Below are 21,059 nucleotides of genomic sequence, written 5' to 3'. Positions count from 1 at the left end.
ACAGCCCCTCACAGCCCCTCACAGCCCCCTCAATGCCCCGGGGCCGCAGGGCCGAGGGAGCGGCCTCCGGAGCCGGCAGGGGGACCTCGTGACTCAGCCCTCGGCGCTGGAGCAGCAGCCTCGGCTTTATGGATATAAAATTGATATGGAATTCAAGTGAAATGGATGTGGAATCCAAAGGGTCCCAGGATGTCAAGCCATGTTCCCTGCCTCAGGGAGTCTGGGGAGCGAGGCCGGGGGGGGGGTGGGTTTGGGCCGCCAGTCCTACTGGGGGGTCTGTGGGGACTGCTGGAAGGAAAAACGAGAAGAAAGACGAAATAAAGGCCCAAGCCAAATGGCCTGACTGGGGACCGTCATCATGATCCCTCTGCGGTGTACAACCACTGCAGGTGTTTGTGCTGGGCTTTAGAGTGGGCAGATACAGTCAGCACCCTGAAATTCCTCTGTTAATGGGTGTCTGGGATGTGATACCCTTGAATCCAGATTTCCACTCACTTTTTGCCAGTGAGAGGAAGCACAGGAGTGGTAAAACTGATATGAGAAGATAAGTGCCATGGTTCCTAACTCCGTGTTCTGGGATCAAACGGCTGCTTTGCATCACTTCAGAGGAAGCTGGGGCTTGATGTTTCCGTGTGTTATGCTGATCAAGTGCTTTTGTATTTTCATTGATAAAACCTTCTATATTCCTGTACTGAGTTGTTTTTATACACTTTCTGCCCTAGGTGCATACATAATCTTGAGGGACTTAACCACTGACCCAATTAAAAAAAACCAAAAAACCACCTTCTTAAAAGTTTTATTGAATTACTCTAAAGGCTTAGCTCTGCAAAATAGTTTTCACTCCTGAGCACTTCTAGCCTGCTTTCCCATGATTTCAAAGTTCTTAAGGAATACCTTTGCCTTTTAAGTATAAGCTCTAACTCTGATTGAATTAAAGCAGAAGAAGGAATAAATTGTTACTGAGGAGTTCATTATTTTAAATTATCTTTTCCAATACAGCTGGACAAAAGTGACTGGCTATGTGACCTGTTCTTATCCCTCAGCATAATTCTGCCAGTTTCAGCCAATCCAATCCAATCCAATCCAATCCAATCCAATCCAATCCAATCCAATCCAATCCAATCCTACCTCAGCCGTGTCACTCTCCAAACAGTAACTGGACCGTGGATCTTGCATAGTATCTCATGCACAGAAAAAAAATCTCTGAAGAATGAAGATCTCACAGTTTTAAGATAATCTGCTTCTGCATGTCTGATCTACTAAGAAAGGCTTCTACCTCACTCACAATATGCTCTGTTGCCATAGGCAACTTGAGAAATAGAAGCTGTGGCTACTCATAATTCTTTCAAGAAACTATCTAGTGATAAAGGAATAGGATACCGAGCATCTTTTTTTTCTTTCCTTTGCTTTGTCTTGGCTTTTCTTTCCACACATAATCTCTTGCTAGGCCAAAATTTGTTTTCCCCCTCATATTTTGTTAAATGAATCCCTTTCTATTCCACAGTACTGGATCTTTCATATATGTTCAAGAAACCTGATTACTCTGACTCTTTCAACTCAACTTCTTTGTTTCCTTTCCATGCATGGGAGATGACAAGCTAGAAAGCAGCTTTGCAGAAGTAGTCCTGGTGGACACCAAGCTGAACATAAGTGACAAAGAAAGCTGATGGTATCCTGGACTGGATTAGGAGGGGTATTCTTCCCCCACTCAGCACTGGTGAGGCCACCAATAGTACTGTAGTACTGTGTCCAGTTCTGGGCTCCCCAGTAAGAGTCACTTAGTAGGAAGGATCTTTCACACCTTCCTTATTCAATCAGTCATTGCAAGTGTTGGAATACTGGACAGATTTATCAGGTACTTTCTCCATTGTCGTCATCACCTGCCTAGGTTGAACTCCATAAATTCCACACTGTAAACTTGCTTTCTAGAGACTTAATCACCTTTTTTCTCTTCTCCAATTCTAATATTTTAACTTTTTTAAAAATATGACTTTTGTTTCTGGGTACTGTAGTGCATTTAACAGTGCAAGGTAAAGAAGTAAGATCTCCCCATTGCTTCTGTGTCATAATCCCATTTTCACACCTGTGCAAGTTAAAACAAAAGCACGTTTCAGAAGAGGGCAGCCAATATACATGGTGCACCAGCTGTGCACATAGGTATGTAACTGCAATCTGAGCTACTCTCAGCTCATCCTCACATTTTTTCCTAGGTCTGTGCCCTTCAGAAATAATAAGCATTGCTTATTAGAAACACGTGGCTGGCTATAATTTTTATTATTTTCATGAGGGTTTTTTTTAAAAAATTGTTTAAGAGTGTAACAAAAACAATGGACAAAAGATATGCTGGTCTCAATATCAAGAACACACTGCCATAAATTTCACAAGTATTGAGGAGGTATGACAAGTCAATGTCTAAGAATATTCTGAATTTCTGGAACTCTGTGCAGAATCTCTCCTTGCTAGAGGCAAGCCTTGCCCAGCTTTCCTGGAGACTGGGAAGAAGCTCTGCACTTGATGCATGTGCATTTCCTGTTGCAAGCCAGCCTGGTGTATCATCTCCTTACACTTTCTCAATCCTCATCCATTTCTCATCTTTCTCAACTTTCACCAGCTTTCCTGTCTAATTGTAGTTTTCCTCTGGAAGACCTGGCAGCCCGTCCTGAAATCAGAAAACATGTTTTGCTTAAATCCTTCCCTGTCACAGCATTATGGTCCTCCTAGTGCAGAAGATTGAAAACGAAGGAGAGATCAGTTACAAGTTATGAAAGCCCGGCATTCCAGTGTAGAGAAGTATTTCATATATATATATATGATTTCACTTTTTGCCTTCTGAGTTTGGAAAGGAGGAAGAAAGAGAATTTGATACCAAAACATAGATAGATTTCTTTAATAGAATTACTGTATTTTCATAGTTGAGTGTAACCTCCAGTAGCAGATCATTCACCTGAAAGAGGAAAAGTGCCCCAAGGCATACTTGCCATGGGGTACTTTGTTAATACCAATCTCCTCAGAAATATCTGTAGAACATTCTGGAAATGCAACACTCCACTGTTCCATCACTTGTTAATCGTAGGGAAATATTGCTTGCTGCAGTAGTACTGGCTGGCATTAAGGAATTTTCAGTAAAACTAAACTGACTTTCCTCTTGGTCAATGACCTGTATGCTGGGAGCAAGTGTACACTCAGAAAGTTTAAAGATGATAAAAGGCTTGGAGGAGTGGACCCCAGACAGTTGTGTGGCCATCCTGAGGGGTCTCAAGAGGCTGAGGAAACGAGCAGAGGAACCTCCGAAAAAAATCTAGGGAAATCTAAAGTCGTACACCTTGGGAGGAATAGCCTCATGCACAGATACAGGCTGGGGCAATCCATGCGGAAAGCAGCTGAGTGGAAAAGTACAGGGATGGCCTAGTGGACAAGCTGAAGATGAGGCAGCAGTGCGCCCTCGTGGCAAAGGCGGCCAACAGTGTCCGGGCTGCATCGGGGAAAGCGTTGCCAGCAGGGGGAGGCCCATGGTCCTGCCCCTCTAATCAGCACTGGTGAGGCACCATCTGGAGTCCTGCGTCCAGTTCTGGGCTTCCCAGTGTGTGAGAGACGTGGGCATACCAGAGAGAGTCCAGTGAAGGACTATAAGGATGATTACAGGACTGGAGCATCTCTCATCTGAGCACAGGCTGAGTATGTTGGGGCTGCTCAGCCTGGAGAAGAGAAGCCTCAGAGAGACCTCCCGATTCTGTATAAATGCCTGTAGGTAGGGTGGAAAAGAGGCTGAGACAGACTGTTTTCAGTGATGCCCAGTGACAGGCCCAAAGGCAATAGGCACAAACTGAAACACAGGAAATTCTCTTTGAACACCAGGAAATACTTTTTACTGTGAAGGGTGACTGAGCCCTGCACCAGGTTGCCCAGATATGCTGTGAAGTCTCCCTCCTTGGAGATATCCACAAACTGTCTGGACATAGACCTGGGCAACTTGCTCCAGATGACCCTGCTCGAGCAGGAGGGTTGAGCTGGACAATCTCCCTAGATCCATTCCAATCTCAACTACTTGGTGATTCAGTGCTGGTTAATCAGTGAACCTGAAGCAATCTATCACAATTCTGATTCTGATAACAGAATTTTATGTTAGGGCATTGGGTGTGAGTTTGACACACCTTTGCCATTTCTTTGTTAACATTTTGTGAAATTCAAAATGTTTGGCCTAAAAATAAAGGAATGGTGTTTTTGAGTAAAGCTGTTCCATGCTGCGGTACATAGTGGGTGTACACACTCATTCATGTACTTGCCACATTGATGGAGTCACTAACTGACTGAGAGCTGCCGAAGAAAGAAATGAAGTGTGTGAGGCGATAGCCTGGAAATCTGAATGCATTTGTATGCAGGAGGACAAAAATGCCAGCACATCAGCCATGCTTCTCCTATGCCTTGCTACTGTGCTCATTACACCTGCTAGTGCAGAGGATTAATGTGTTTCAACACACAGAGACAAATTAAGATTTTCCCTGAAGCCAATCTGCTTTTTTCCCCTTAAATCTTACATGCAGGAAGGAATTAGACTTGATTTAAGGGAAAGAATAGAGGAGGTAGAGAAATTGAGAAGTTAATAGAAGGAGGTTGGCAGCCTAAAGCAGAGGGATGGTGAAGGAGAAAACAAACAACTTCACCAATTAGGAACAAATTAAGGATGGAAGGGAATTGTCAAAGGATAAATCTAACCCACCATGTTGCCTTTTCCACTAGTTATAGCTGCTGATGTACCTATCATATATACATATGTACATATGAAACCTCCAGTTGTGCCATTCTCAGTCATTGCAGCAATACCTTTTTTATTCATTTGCTTCCAAGAATTAATTCTGGAAATGTTTCCTCCCTGAGAACACCAAATGTTGGTATTTCCTAACATGATGCTTTAATGGAAGGAGAATAAAAACAGCAACAGAGAAAAAGACGTATGTTTTAATCCATCATTAAATAAGTTTGCTAGAAAGTATTAACTTTTACAAAAAATTTAAACCTTTACCTTCTAATAAAATTTGAATGATATTAATCTGAATGAAAATATTTGGAATGTTAGAATAACAGCTTAATAAACTGACTCCCAAATAGTTTAGCTAACTCAAAAGGACATGCATTTCTCTCACACACTTGAAAACGGAGTAAAAATTGAGGTGGGATCTAGCAACTCACATAATTTCACAGAAAAGAATATTTCTACCCAACAATTGTAGATAATTTATGTCCCCAGACTGCAACTCTGAGCTGAAATTTGTCTTGAGAATATGATGTTAATGTCCCTGCTCTTTCTGAAAGTGTCAGACCTACAAACAGTCAAGATTTCAGAAGATTTTTGTCTCAGTTCTGCTGCATTCTTCTTCCTGAAAGACGTCAGTGCTGTTGAAGGATATAGTGCAGAGATCATTCAAGATTGGAGAACTGACACATTTTGAACAAAACAAAGGATCTTTTCTGAAAGATAAAACTCCTTCCTACGGCTGAACATACCACAGTGTATGAATTGCTCTATCATCAAGGTCTGAAGTAAAATTAAGAAAGGAGAACATAGTCAACCAAAAAGGAACATGACACATGTAATATTTTTTCATTATCTGCTCAGCCTGATTTTGTATGGTTAGATATACACACATACGATACCTCATGCTTTCTATCCCTGCATCCACCTGAGCAACTGTTACAGCTCTCCATCAGAATACAGAGGAACAAAGTGTGGAGGTACTAACTGTCTGAGTAGAATAAGCTTGGATGATATAAAAAAATTGAAGTTAATCACAAATTATGTTTAAAGCAAGTATTTGCTTTTGATTATTTTTAGTTTCAAATGCTTTATAGGAATTCCATGACTTTTCTCAGAAGGTGGGGAGTGCCCTGAAGTTCCTCTTTCTGATGTGAAGCTTTACAAGAAAGTTACTGGTACAAAGCCACAGTGGCTCTACCAAAAGCCTTTATGGCTCATGGTTAGGCAGGAGGTTTGAAACTACATGACATTCAAGGTCCCTTCCAGCCCAAGTCATTCTATAATTCCATGGTTCTATGATTCTGTTGTTCTGTGGGTAATAGCCTACCTCTGATTGTGTTTGCAGTGATGGTTATGATTCACAGATTGCGCCTTAACTCTTTCTATTTCTGAGACATTCTGTGATCCGTGCAGCTCTGCTTTCTCTATTGACTCTCAGGATTTTACATTGTCACAGTGCATATAAAAGACACAACAAAAAGGTTGTCATGCAGACAGGCAGAGCATCATATTTACTACCATTCTGGAGCAAAAATAAAAGCAGAGAACACCAGGAAGTAGGTTTCAGCCATCACATAGAAGTGTTGCATGTTGTTCTATAGGTCTTCTGGGGAGGATTCTTGTATTGGTAGAACCTCTAAAAACATGAGAGCTCATGCTTTGCTATGCGCAGAGGTGGTTCCCAGTCAGCAGTCTGGCTGATGGCCACAGTTTCAAGCTGGATAGCTTCTAGACTGCTAGACTGACACCTAGAATAGATAAATATGTGATTTACAGAAATGTGAAAAATAAAAAATAGCTGTAAAAAGGTTGATAGTAATGTCCAGTTATCTTAGAATTTGAGAAAAGAACAAGGTGGGACTTGGACCCTTGGCTGTATAGGGAAACATGACTGACTGAGAAATGCATTTCCCTCTTGCTACAAGGAAAATAGATTCTGATGTCAGCATGATTCAGTGCCAAATAAATCCTGGACTGATGAGAACTAGTCTCAGAACAAAATAGAGAAATGAAATGCCAAGATCAAATTCTATTCCCAGTACAAGATGATTCTTTCAGCCCAGTGTGTGGGCAGCTTGTAGTGGAGCAATGCCTTGACTGTTCAACTCTGTGATGACAGAGACCTTCCGTGCACTTCATGTAAGTTCATCTCATCCCTGCCCTACTCCACCTTTCTTATAAGTAGTGATAGGAAAAAAAGATTTATATAGTTCAGTGATTTTAAGAGCCAAATCTGCCCCAAACCCAGAAAAAAAAGAAGGATGAAACTACAGGAAAAGGTGGTAAGCTGGTGCCATGGCAGTCTCACAAAGCACAGAAAAGAGGGAGAAATGCATTCCAGGATTGTCACAGTGCGGGCTGGCTTGTTAACTGGGCAGTTAATCGGACCACAGATATGAGAGGCGGCCTGGCCTGATAAGACAGGCCCCCAGAGAACAGAGATGAGACAGAATTGGAGACAGACAAGGATGTGATCCAATGAGTTCCAGCCCAAGCTGCAGAGAGCTATTGATCAGAGAGCTGAGCAGCCTGAACTTGGAGCCAATCACAGGCGCTTAACCAGGAACATTAAAAAGGGTATTTAAGGTGAAGGCGGAGGGGAATAAAGGCTTTTTGTCACATGGTCCACGGAGTGCAGTGTCTTCTGTCTCAGGTACTGCGCCAGTCAATGTTACACAGGATGAGACAGGATAAAGATGCTTTGACTTGCTGCAGGATGGACTAAGTTGCTACAGGAACTAAATTGTCCTATGAAGTTCAGCTTAAGTCCAGCATGAAACCTAACTTTCTGTCAGCAGCTTGAAAGTAGATAAAGGGATGATTATGAAGGGTAAAGCCTGTGAGCTGAGAGACGGTAGAGCTGAATGACAGGTAGTAACTTACTCTGGTTGGTAGACAAGATATTTCTCTTCTTCTTTAATATGACAAAACCCAGAAGAAGTGCAGAAGTGATCAGTATAACAACAACTATAAGTGGGCCAAAGAAATTTATCTCTGCTTGCTTCATTTCTTTCACTTGTATCTCTGAACAAGAAAACAGAGAAGATACACACAGCAAAGATTTAATTTGGTGACAATGACTTTAAATGCTCTATCCCAAAGTTACATGAAATAGAAGTTTAGGTTGAGGCCCTTGACATCCTTTTTGCTTTGTCAATAAATCACTATCCACATTGTTTTATTTCCCTTTCCAATAACTAGTGAAACTACCTGGTCTTACTGGTCAGTTCAACAGCAGTAAAGCAAAGCACTCTTTCTGAGGTTTGGGTAACATGCGAAAGATCAGCAACTTAATTAATAGAAGAGCCTATGATGCAGCTACTGTGCCAATTCTGCTCTGTGCTACCATGCAAGCTGGAAGAACCTGGAGCATGTTACAACTTGGTGTCTGCTGGAAATGATGGTCAAAGCCTAATGAAACGTTGTAAGGGATGTGAAAGTAGCAGGGAATTCAAAGGACTTTCCCTCTATTTCTGGTTTTTGTGTTTTTGAGGTCTTGGTTTGCAGCGTTAGCAGCTGATAGAGCTTCAGTTATTGCCAAACAAAACTTATATTTGTGTGGAGTTCCTGGTTTTTTACCCACCATCACTACTTGTCAGGTATCTATTTTCATAAAGCCAGAGAGGAGAGAAGACTTGAAGAGGGAAGAGGAAGATTCAGCATTATAGCTAATATAACCATTTCAAGGCTCATGAGCAATGTGCAGAGCTGAACAAACATTAGAAGACTTCTATCGTATTTTAATAGTATTTAAAAGTCCTAGAATGCAAAGACATCAGAGGCAGTTTGCCGTACCTGGTGTTGATAATTTAACCCTGTAGCTAAATTTATATTAAGGAAACTGCTCTGTGGAACTCTTTCAGAATAAGTGGGAAATTTCTTTTACATCTACAATAGTAAGGTGCATGCTTATACTACCTACTACACTTACTGCAATGCTACCATTCCCTCTTGGCTCTCTGTTCCTTTTAATTGAAGCACAGCTCTCCATTTTCAGCATTGTCAAAAAGAGACATGTGCAAGCCAAAGGAACTTATAACCAAAGTGGGAATTGTCTTTATTTTGATGTTCTTGTGCCATAGCTTACAAATAAAAACATGTGAAAAGTAGTTGTCCTGGTCCAGAAGAGAAATAAAATACCGCTTTAGTTTAAAGAAGGGATCAGCCATGTGTAACCTTGAGATAATCTGACAGTAAAGTCATAATGGAACTCAGGTCCCTGGCTTCTTCTTGCAAGAGGTGTCTGAAAAAAGACACAATCTCAGAGAAGAAAAATCCCCAAATAGTCATTTTGGAATGTGCACTTCATTCTGCCAAATGTTAAGAAAACCACCAGGAATGCTTCTAATATTAGTCCAAGTTTCATGGTCTTTACACTCAAACTCAGCACAGTCTATTTGGCAGTTTGTGAGCCAAATAAGGTCCACGGGACTCTTCTGGTTAACCTTCTGCCTCTTTCTAAGGAATGATTAAGAACGACAGCTCAAGCACTTTAAACCAGCAAAAGTGATTTAGTAAAACACCACTTTTTTTACTATCAGGGTAGTCAAACTCTGTGTCTTGGGTTGACTTTTTGTTGCTTGTACTTCCAATAGGTTGTGGAATCTTTATCCTGGGTGCTGTTTAAAATTCAACTGGATAAAGTGCTGTGCTAGCGGTTGACCCTACTTTGAGCAGAGTGATTGGACTAGATCATCTCCAGGTGCCTCTTCCAACCTCACCAATTCTCTGATTCTGTGAAGTGACAACCTCTCCCAACAGCTGTCACCTCCAGAGACTGGTTGCTGCCTGATTCAGACTCCTAGGTTGCTTTGTTGCTACTGCAGCACCTTCCAGGGTGGGGATCAGCATGGCTGTGGTCCGGATTGTGTAGCAATTCCTTCTCTATGACCTCTCTTTTCTGTAATAAGATTACCCATGTGGAAAAGAGAGGAAATTCAGTGGTGAACACACAACCCTTTTAACCAACTTCTACTTAGAGTTTATTCCCTGCCTTGACCACGCTGCTGTCTGTGATCAGCTGTGCTGCAGTACTGCCTGCTCCTACCCATACAGAAATCGGAGTGGGCAAACAGAGACTCACCTATGTCCAGTGGGACTGAGACAAGGCTTCCCAGCTGCTCCTTAAGGTGAAGCAAGCAGCTGATATTAGTGTGGCGCTGTGTAGGAACAAGGATATTCAGCTTGCTGGTAACATTGTACAGCTTTGTCACAGCATCCTGTGAGACATCCATGTGAGCCGTAGTGCTGTGTGTTATGTTCTCATATGAAATTAGCCAAGTCATCTCCTTGGGCTCTGGATAACCTCCACTGGAAGAACAGGAAAGATTCAAGTATCCATTGGGCTTTAGTTCCCCAGAGTGCAGTTCTGCTATCTCAGGTTGACTATAGTTGGCTGAAATAGACCAAAGACAAAGCATTGTGAGCCAGCCACACCACATTTGTGATAGCCCCTGCCAGTTATTTAAGATTTTCAGGCAGAAACAAGTTTAAACAGTTTTCTTCAGGGAGACAATGGGCATACCAAGAAGGGATTTGTATGGCTTTTTTTTGGTGTTTATGTAGACTTGCTGTTTCTTGTTCTCAGGGTGTTTCAAGGATGCAAGTCTGATCAGCCAGACAATGGGTCTCTGTCTCTTCCACCTCTTTTAGACACATTAATACCTAAAAATAATGAAACCTGGCCTGTTCACACGTATGGACTTAAGCAGAAGATGGGAAGGGACCACAATGCTCCCTACCTTTGGCCTCCTGAATGGGTAAGGGAAAACCACAAACTTCTAACTGTGAAATGTAAAGAAAGAAATAATCTGAGAGAATTCAGATGGGATAAGTTCAAAGTGCAATGCTATCTTAAGTAGAAATATCCCTGGTTTCTGTCAGTATTTTAAGTAAACATCATCACTTTGTGGTAGGGTTCCTTTAGCTTAGGTTTTCTGATGGAAATGACTATAGCATAAGGGCTTTTTACTTTGTGTCATTGAGTACTTATCACAATCAATGAAAAACAACTCGTTACTTTAAAAAGCCAAGTTTCCCATGCAAGAAGTAATGAAACAGGATTGGGAAGAACTATTTAAACATAAAATATGAATGATAAATAGAAGCTTTTAACCAATACTCTCTCTTAATTAATCTAGATATTCTCAACCAGGATTTGTTTGGTTAGAAGTTCATAGTAAAAAGAGTAGACTATAATGGAAAAAAAGGAGGGAATGTTAACATAATATTGACCAGAAATTGGCACATAGCAAGTTAAAAAAAAACCCAACAACCTCCCAAAAATCAGAAACGAATCCTGAGAAATAGACTCAAGATTTAATTGAAAATGCTTCATTATTTTAGGGCCAATAGGACTAAAGAAAATATGGAGAAATATTGAAGAAGCGAAAAAGGGTTTTTAGAAAAAAGTGAGTCTTAAAGAGGGTCTCAGTCTTCTGCATACACACTCAATGTGTTGGAACAAGGATCTAATCCTTGCCCTAGAGAATTCTTAATATGGATGAATGAAAAAACATGAAGTTGCTTTTATTTTCTCTGTCCTAATACACAATAGATAGAATTTAGCTTAGTCACTTAAATCCCTGCAAGAGTCAATGGATGTGAATTCAAAATGGAAAAAGTCCCACCTTTTTTATACCCCATAATTTAGTTAAGTTGTCCCTCAGGAAAGCTCAGGGTCTGACTTGTTTAGCTGACTGCTGTCAGACTTCTGGTCTGGAGTATTTATTCTCTCCTTGGTGTTTTATAGGGATGGCAGGAATGTAATTCATGGCTTTGAAACTTGCCACAACGTCCAAGTGATTTAAAGGCTTCAATCTTATTGACAGTAAGCAAGTGGAAATAGTGGAATATACCCTGAACTTCCCTTTTACAGCTTCTGGAACCTCAGTTTACTGAAAAGTGACGCTGGCTGCATGCACGGTGTGGGCTGCATATATCGGTTTTGTGTTGGTTAGCAGAAAAGCACATTTCAGGTAGTCTTTTGTATTTAAAGATAGCGTCTTCCAAAAAAGCCTTGGGATTAGATTAAATACCTCAAGAGACAGCAGTCCATCAGGCCCTTAATATTTTCCTCAATGGCTTAATCACTTTGTTTTTGTTCTATTTTCTTAAGTGACCATCTGCCTTACTTCCTTCCAGACACTGTCACTGAATTAATTAATTATCCTTTAAATTATTATTTTTCAAATATCCAGTATTTTACATGTATTTTACGTCCCCACATTCTGGAAACAAAACTCTTCTCATTATGACGTTATAAGGTAATCAGATTGTTGTTTTAATGTTTCTAGTTGGACTGTATTTTTTCCAGCCTTCAGATAACTCTACTAGAGCTTTTTCCACACTTTTCAGTTTTTCAACATCCCCTTTAAAACAAGCAACTGTAAGTCTCTCTTGTGACATCATTTCAGTCTCAACACTTTGAGTAGTGCATATTTTGAAACAGCTTCCCTAGTCTCACCTACTTCCCTTATTGATCTATCCAGAGGAAGCACTGCAGACATGCCACAACAGCAGACTTTCCAGTTAAGCTGCTTGTCACCATGGTCCCTACTTTGCATTTTTAAGAGACAAAGTTTTCCACTGTGAAGCCTTCCTTTTTTTCTGGAGAAGGATCTGAGTCTGTTGTTATATAAGTCATTGTGGCTGTATGAAATACATCTAACCTAGGTAGAGAATCCTAGAATCTCTTGAGTTGGAAGGGACCCACAAAGATCATCAAGTCCAACCCCTGGCCCCACACAGGACACCCAAGAGTCACAACCACGTGCCTGAGAGCGTCATCCAGACTACTCTTGAACTCTGTCAGGCTTGGTGCTGTGACCACTTCCCTGGGGAACCTGCCAGTGCCTGATCACTCACCTCCTGGGTGAGGAACCTTTTCCTGACATCCAGCCTAAACCTCCCCTGACACAGGTTCATGCTATCAATATACTGTACTAATGTAATACATAAAAATAACATGTTTAAATTGTATTCAAAGGTACTGCAGTATTTCTGAACGTTTTGTCACCAAGTGATCTTTGTACTGTCATTCTTGTACAGCCCTCGGTTTTTCTTATGTTTTTAAGTGGGACATGCCAAACTACAAAAATCCCTCCATAGATGATATGAGAGATAATTAAAAAGTAGTGTGTAAGCAGAGGTACATTTCAGTATTTGTAATTTTCATCTAATTATTTTGAAGAGCTTGAGTTTCTTTAAAATATGGTTTTATACTGCTCCTTCCTTTGGGAGTTTATTAAACGGAGAGTAATTTGGAAGGAAGACAACAGCACATTGTTAAAACTGTCATCCTAAGCTAAATCTTAAATGGTATAGGAGACTTTTAGTCCTAAGAGTGAAATATCTGTAACCTGTTGCTCAGATTTTGGCTAAGCTGATAACCGATTCAACTGTTTGAATTGACTGGGCACTTGATGCTACACATCTTCTTAGATTGAGGGCCTTGATACTGAGTGCACATCGTGTGCTTCTGAGTTCTGAAACTTCACTGAAAATGCTTCTCCAGCAGATCCTGGGAGAATCAAAATTAACAATCTACGTTTTCTGTCTGTGGATCAAGAGAACACCTGCTAGTAGCACAAAGCTAAATAGGGTCAATTATCCTGGTACCCTGTTTTTGGCTGCTGTTGCACTTGGCCTGTTCTCTTTTAAAGCAGTATACTGAAGCCTGAAAACACCAGTGCAAGTTAGAAGCTGTTTTATTAATGACTAGCACCATAGCAGTGGAAGACAGAACACAGGTGTAAGGATAAAGGTTACTAACATAATAGTTTAAAATAGAGGTATATTAGGATTATATATTAGGAATTTTTTAAAAATTAGAAAATATGAAGAAAACACTGGTGCCTCACTTCCATTTCCCTGTTAAAAGATTTACTGCCTTTTCCTCTGATTACAAAAAATTCACTGATGCAAAAAATCAGGTTGAATCTCACCAATGTATGTATGCATTTTTTCTGCAGAGGTATTTTCTGCCTTCCTTTAACTGAACATATGAATTTCTACTCCTCCATGTGAGCTGTTCTTTTCTTTATTTTCCCTGTGATTTATATGATCATAAAATAACTGTGTGTTTGCAGAGATCTTGCTATGTTTCAATTCTAATTTGCCACGAATGTTGATAACTACTGCTACTTTTAATAGAAGGTAGTTTGTCAGATGCAAATAAACAAGTTTGTCTTCCAGAGTCCTAAAAGCCATAAAACTTGCAGGAAGAAATTCTGCTCTAGAGCAGTCACATTTTCAGGGCCTTGGAGACAGGACCCATATTTGTGGACTGAACAAAATCACAGAGAATCCCACAGACCAGATGGCTGTTGGAAGAGATTACTTACCAATGATGTGCAGTGAGCACTCAGATCTGTGTATGACCTCTCTTGATTGTTCACTTCTTTTTTGCATAATAATACATTCATAGCGTCCCTCATCCTCAACTCCTGCGTGTAACAACTGCAAGGTCCATTTGCCCATGTCCATCTTGGTGCGATTTACATATTCAGGACTAAGGTTCTCATGTTTTTCTTGGCCATAATATACTTCATGCACCACTTTAATAGTGTCTTTTTGCCAAAAAATTATTAAATTGTTTATGTCAATTTTCTGAGAGTTTGGAAAATGGCAGGATAGGTGTACAGTGTGATGGAGAAACGCCTTCACCGGATGCCCACTGGCAGCAATACCTTAGATAGAGAGAGAAAAAAATTAAGATTTCCACCAGCTACAAAAGAATGCCAAGTTGTACTCAGAGACCCAGTACTTAACAACAATGGAAATAAAACTGCCAGCATTTAGACACAAATTCTCCCACTAGGTATGACAGCACATGTAGCTGGTCAAACTGACTCATGTCTTGTGGAGTTCAGGTCATAAAAAAATGTCTTATTTTTCTTCCTGTATTTTACTTTCCAAAGAAGACCTACCACACAGAGATCATGAGCATCTGTACTTTAGAAGACTTATCTGCAGACCAAATATCCAAACAATTCTTGCTTGAAGAATCCTGAGTGTAATGAAATTCTGCCATAAAGAACATAGTTGCACAATCTCTGTTTAAAAAGTTGAATTAATTCTCCTAAGAAAATTATGCATCATTAAATTTTTGAAGAAACAGTGAAGTACACACTGTGTGGTAAATGTGAGTGTCAGGGGAATGCATGACCAGAAGGTCAGAAGCAGGTGAACACTTTCAGTCTCAATAAAGAATTAATCTAAAGTTTAATGACAAATTAAATGTCAGATTTAACTGTTCTGTAATTAATTTAGAATTTAATGACAGACTAAATGTCAGATTTAACTGTTCTGTTGCTGATCTTATTAACAGAAATGGTCAATAAACACAATTATGCCTTCATGCAAAGAAAGGATGAAGTGCACTACGCAAGGGATGATTTTTCTCCTGTTTTTCCCCGTGCATCTGTCCATTATTTTGAGTGGTGGTGGTCTGGGGGGATTATGTTTTCTTGGAATAAGAAATGCAGCCCTCTGTCCCAGAAGATACAAACATCTCTGCTGTGTTCAAAAGAAGGAGGATATTTACAGTCTCTCTCCTGGTGCAAAGTTTTGACTGTTCTTCCAGAGCACCAGACTGCAAAATGATCTCTCTGGCTGCCTCAAACTCCACTTGTCCCATATCAAACTGCCCCTTTTCAGTTTAGTACTGCTCTTCTGTATAATGCACACAGGTGATACACACACATTTTAAAGACAGATTTAAATTGAGAATTTAAGACCAACATAAAATAAGTGTAATGTAAAGATATAAAGTTGAAGAGAGAAAGTACTTACCATATCTATTTTATAGAGTCCTTGCACACAATTTAAATACCTGTCACATAGCCTATATGACCTTGATTGTGCAATGGAAGTGATTAATACTACTAAGGAACGAGCTTCTTAGTGGATGAGAAAGTATCACATAGCAGGACACAAACATCAAAACAGTTTTAACAATTAAAAATATGCCTTTTACCTGGGAAAAATATCATAGCACAAAGGAGGAATATGCAGACCTCCATGACACTGTAAGAAGGAAAGAAAGAAATATATTAGAGGTTGAAAACACTCCAATACTCACAAAGAAGCGGTAAAACAAGAAGTTTTAGCAACAGAGATAGTATTGAGAAAGTTAGTCTCACCTTTTTCCATAGACTGGGGCAAGGGCTTCTATGTGTTTCCCAGCCTTTAGCAACCACAGCTAGCGTGCCATGGCAGATCCCTGGCTTAAAGAGAAGGTGATGCAGGGCAAGATTACTGCAGACTGTGTATGCCATGGGAGGAACGGAGTGTCCCTGAGGTCCAAAGGGCAGGACAAGTACCCAAAATGCCTGGAGCGGAGGAAAGAGGAATGGGGAGCATGCTTGGCCTGGCAGTGTGGGGAAGAAGATGGGGAATTGAAAGTAGAGGGGGAGGAGAGCGTGACGAAGAAGGAAGAGGTGGGAGAGACATCTCGGTGGGGGAGGTGGGGGAGATGTCAGCTTCCAGAAGTGATGAAGTGTGTGATCTTCAGTTTTGTGACAGGAACCTATCCTTAACAACAGCAAAGGATAACATGGAGAAATCCGATGGTATATGATACAGAGAGCTGATGCTGAACAGCAGGTAGTTCGTGATAAAAAAAAAAAAATTCTCTTTAGAAAACAAGAAAAAATCCCTATGTCATATCTCTTATGCAAAACACCTCTCTGGCTGCTTGGGTTCATGTGGTGTAAGGGCCCATAGTCCTGGTAAACAGCCAAACATCATTCCCATGCATCCTGAGAGTGGCACCAGCATCTGGTCTGTGTTTGCTACTTGCATTTTAGCAACACCTTTGTGGTTTTTGTGTGCCTTTTCTATATATTTGAGAGAGGCTTTCATACCACCCTTGCCAAAGTTCCTTCACTCTCCTCCTTCAAACAGCTCCAAAGAAACCTCTTTTGCAGGAGCAGATGTAAAACTCTCTAGCTCTCATACTACCTAAAAACAGTGAGATCTCTGTCTGCTGTCCTCACTAGTAGTACACTTTCCTGATGGATGGTTTCCCATTTTTTGTCATGTTTTATTTTAGGCTGGTACACTTGGGTTTCTACCTTTACCCCAGGCCTCTGGTGTCCTCTTCAGTTTAATGCAGAATTCCACTCAGTCCACTGATGTGTTTTGTGAGTGTACTATAAGGTACAGGACTTGACAACGGCATTTTTTCCAACTTTATCCTTTTTTTAGGAAAGCAGGGGAAGAAGTCCCAATGGGTGGGAGGGTATAGATCATTTTCATTTGATCCACCTATCATAGCAGAAGAGGCGGGAGGGCTCGTGCAGAATCCATTGTCATATACAGAGGTCATTCTTTTTCTGCTCCAGCCACCTAACTGCATGGTAAACTTTTATCAAGGGGTTTTCCCCTCACAGGCTAGGCCCCACTGAGCTAAACCAGACAACTGACTGCCTAAGTAAAAATGCCTGTGCCAAGCCACTGAAAACGACAGAAACTACTGTGCAGCAGTCATATTTCAATCCTATAAATAAGAATTTTGGCTTTCAGTCAAGTGAAAAATAAAGAATAGCTCTATTTTTTTGGATTCAGTGCAAGTGTGTAAGAGAAGAAATTAAAGCAATTCTGCAACTACTGACATAAGTGGAGAGTGTACTGCATGTTTTGCAATGACTGTCTCACAGAAGCAAAGACCAAAACCAGAAATGAAAATGAGAGTGAGAGAGAAAAACCCAGGCAAAAATACCAAATAGCATGCCTTTCTTTATGGCTTGGATTTGGAGCTGTGAGGACAGAAGTCTCAAAGTTTCTACATGTTTTCCTGGCTGCCATCTTCCAGGAGAAGGCACGTTTCTGGAGGTGGTGGCATGAAGAAGGACCCCGTGAGTCTGCAGAGGGGTGTACACCCACTTTCCCTGCGGAGAGGAATTGCTTGTCACTGAGTGTGAGTGTGACAAGCTGCTTCTCTCATGGGAGCTGATTTATAGAGAATTGCTGAATCATTAATTGGGCCACTACAACTTCAGTGCTGCAAGCAGCTTTTCTTCTCCTTTTTTATAAAATGCCTTTAACCAACGAATGTAAATCCTTGGAGCTGGTGTCTAGAAGACTGAAGGGAGGAAGGGAAATTACACAGTATCACTGTGGGCTACTCACACCATTCCTTTGGCATATTCAATACAAATTCTGTACTCAATTCTTTCTTCTATCTGGAGGCCACTGAAAGTCTTGTTGCGTCTCAGAACTGACCAGCAGTCAAAGGGGGCCAAGTAAGAGAGGAAAGATAGAAATTGTGCATCTGTATGTGCATGTGTAGTTTTGCTGTTCATGGGCTGAATGCATCCATCTGTGGAAGTGGCACTTTCTCACAGTGCCAGTGATAACTGGTGAGATGGGAGTGGTTTGAAGACTCAGGACTTTAAAATTATCTCTGACATCCTGAATAATGTGGGGTCAGTTCATGGGGAGGTAAATATTTTCCCTTGCTAAATAAAGCTAGCATACATGGTGTGTCTTCCTTTTCGGAGCTTTTTCAACCATTCCTGTAGGTGTCTCCATGACTCACAATTACAAATCATGTGTGGATGTCAGAGATGAAAATGGAGAATTATATTAATTGGAATCATGTGGGACATCTCCCACTGAACCCATCCAACCTTGACTTTGAACTCTGTCAGGAGTGGAGACATCCACAACTTCTCTGGGCAACTAGTTCCAGTGCCTCACCACCCTCACAGTAAAGAAGTTTTCCCTAATATCCAGCCTAAATTTCCCCTCTTGCAATTTGCACCCATTCCTCCCTTTCCTATCACCACAGTTCCTGATGAAGAATCCCTCTCCTTTCCCTGCTGCCCCTTCAGATACTGGAAGGTTGCTACGGGAGGGGCTCCAGTCCTCTTAGCCTCTTCTGGATCTGCTCCAAGAGTTCCATGTCCTTCTTATGTTGGGGGAACCAGAATGGTGCACAGCACTCCAGGTGGGGTGGGAGAGGAGAGGAGAGGAGAGGAGAGGAGAGGAGAGGAGAGGAGAGGAGAGGAGAGGAGAGGAGAGGAGAGGAGAGGAGAGGAGAGGAGAGGAGAGGAGAGGAGAGGAGAGGAGAGGAGAGGAGAGGAGAGGAGAGGAGAGGAGAGGAGAGGAGAGGAGAGGAGAGATCACCTCCGTCAGTCTGTTGGCCATGCTGCTTTAGATACAACCTAGGGTATGGTTGTGAGTGCACACTTCTTGCTCATGTTGAGTTTTTCATCAACCATCACTCCCAACTCCTTCTCCACAGAGCTGCTCTCAATCACTTCACTTCACCAACCTCTTGGTGTCCCTGGGATTGCCACAACCCAGGTGTAGCCCCTTGCACTTTGCTTTGTTGAACTTCATGATGCTTGCATTGACCCACCTCTAAGCATGTCAAGGTCCCTTTGGATGGCAAAAACTCTAACATCAGTGTTTGGGGAAAAAGAGGCAACTTCATTCCCTTTACTTTTGAGGGCAATTGCCAGAAAGCCCTGTGTGACTTATTGAGATTGGCTTTCTGTTTCCTGTTCCTCCCAATCCAGCATGAAAAACCAGCAAGTAAAACCCCAATAGGCACAGTGAAGCATGAAGACCTTGGAGTAAACAAGAGCTTTGTATCAGGTACGCTTGCCTGAGTTTTCATTTGCTCTCTTTTTGGCTGTTTTCAGTTTTGGATGTAGTCATTGCCTTTTGAAAGACACTGTCTCATCTGTGATAACATCTCCTAAGTTCCTTCATTACTCTTAAGTTCCTTCCAAAATGTTTCTTTCTTGCATATTCCCACAGGTAATTAGCTTGTTTTCTTACAACAGGTATATATATTCTATGGGAAGACTCTCTTGCCCCATGTTGAACTCAAAACAAAACTAAACACTGAACTAGTAAATTACTAGTTTTATTTTTCTAGTATGGGGAATTTTTCTAAAATTTCCACCCTATGCAACACTGAGCAGCTCCATAAGCAGTGCTGCGAGCTTCCTAGAGGCAGGACATCTGTGACAAAGACTTTCCACTCCTGACTTGGAAGCTATCCCAGGGGCTTGTAAATTAAATTATCCTAAAAATGCCTTTATTAGCCTTCCCCCATGTTGTAAATACAGATTGATTTGTACAAGTCTTATCAAAGGAAATCACACCTTAAGAAAATTTCCTTAACATCGCAAGTTCAGAGGATTCTATGATGCCCTCCACTCTAACACCAGGCCATACAACCATACAACTATCCAACAAGGGACATATTTTAAAAACATGCAGGCATTACTCAGGCAACTTGTGTTTCCTATGTGCTTCCCCAGTCAGAAAAGTGTCACTGTTTTAATCAATTGCAAAACTTTTTCTATTGCTCATTCTTTTATAACTATCTTTCATTCCAAATTACATTTTAAAATTCTGGGCTTGTTGTTTAATCATGTTTTTATTACATGAAGATAACCCAGCCCTCTGTCTTCCTAATGTTTGATTGCTGAATGTATTTTGTATTCCTTCCCATTCAGTAATATCCTTTTATTGTATCTAAGATCTTCAGGAGAACCATGACTTCCACTATGATTCTGGGATCACTTTGCTCTAACATCTAGAAAGTCCCCTTTTAATAACAATTAAAAAACACCAGTTATTTAAATAGTACCTTTGGTCCAGAGATCATGGAGCATTCCAATCCCTCTGCAAGCAGAATTCTTCATCCATGAGTTGGGGCAGGCATCTCTGAAAGAGGGCACAGCAGCTGCCTAATGACACAGAGTCCCGCTGCACAAATCATAGGACAGAAACGTGTTCTCCCTGCAAGTGAAACTGCGGGGGAAATTTGGAGGGGAAGAACGTCATCAAGCCAGAATTAGACATTCGTTTGGATTAGCTGTGATATTTGAGTTCTACCTAAAGGACAGGTCAAGTGTACATGTTTTTCCACAGTTTAAGCCACATCTGGCCTCAGATTTGGCAAGTTGGTTGAACCACTTCTGCATCACAGGTACAATAGGTGACGCCTGTCCTCCTTTCCCAGCTCTCACACTTGCGACAAGATTAGTAAAGTAAACTAGTCTGCTGGGAAGTAACAATTACTGGGTTCATGTCTCACCAAATCAAAGCAGCCTGTTTGACTTTGCAGTGAAACCAAGAGGGAGCACACCCCTGTTCTCACACAGGTCACAATTTAGAGGTGACAGCTGATTCACAGGCTAGTCAGTTGCTGGAGACTCTTCAAGAGTCATTGTACAGAAAAGGGAATGCAAATGCCCGTTCCCAGCCTGTCCCTCTTCCAAGCCTATTTCTGCACAGGACTATGGCTGGAAATGGCATCGTGGCTACACAATGCAGTACA

The 21,059-nt window shown here is 41.2% G+C and overlaps 1 protein-coding gene across 4 annotated transcripts; it reads right to left on the bottom strand.

The window, feature by feature from the left end:
* Nucleotides 1–4,938: 4,938 nt before the first annotated feature.
* On the bottom strand, nt 4,939–20,501 carry CD86 (CD86 molecule). 4 transcript variants are annotated; one of them, XM_088160601.1, is made up of 7 exons: nt 16,078–16,146; nt 15,898–15,981; nt 15,732–15,781; nt 14,098–14,442; nt 9,837–10,148; nt 7,637–7,777; nt 4,939–6,501 (listed from the first exon to the last, which is right to left on the bottom strand). In XM_088160601.1, the coding sequence occupies exons 3-7, from the start codon at nt 15,775–15,777 to the stop codon at nt 6,482–6,484; spliced, it is 864 nt and encodes a 287-aa protein (XP_088016727.1). In that variant the 5' UTR covers nt 15,778–15,781; nt 15,898–15,981; nt 16,078–16,146; the 3' UTR covers nt 4,939–6,481. The 4 variants fall into 4 exon arrangements, with proteins under 4 accessions (XP_088016727.1, XP_088016728.1, XP_014739603.2 ...); XM_088160602.1 differs by lacking the exons at nt 15,898–15,981; nt 16,078–16,146 and adding an exon at nt 20,367–20,501; XM_014884117.2 differs by having other exon boundaries at nt 15,898–16,178.
* Nucleotides 20,502–21,059: the final 558 nt, after the last annotated feature.

Source organism: Sturnus vulgaris, chromosome 2 (genome assembly GCF_052056855.1).
Source record: "Sturnus vulgaris isolate bStuVul1 chromosome 2, bStuVul1.hap1, whole genome shotgun sequence".
Classification (NCBI taxonomy): domain Eukaryota; kingdom Metazoa; phylum Chordata; class Aves; order Passeriformes; family Sturnidae; genus Sturnus; species Sturnus vulgaris.
This window is presented reverse-complemented; position numbering and strand designations above follow the sequence as displayed.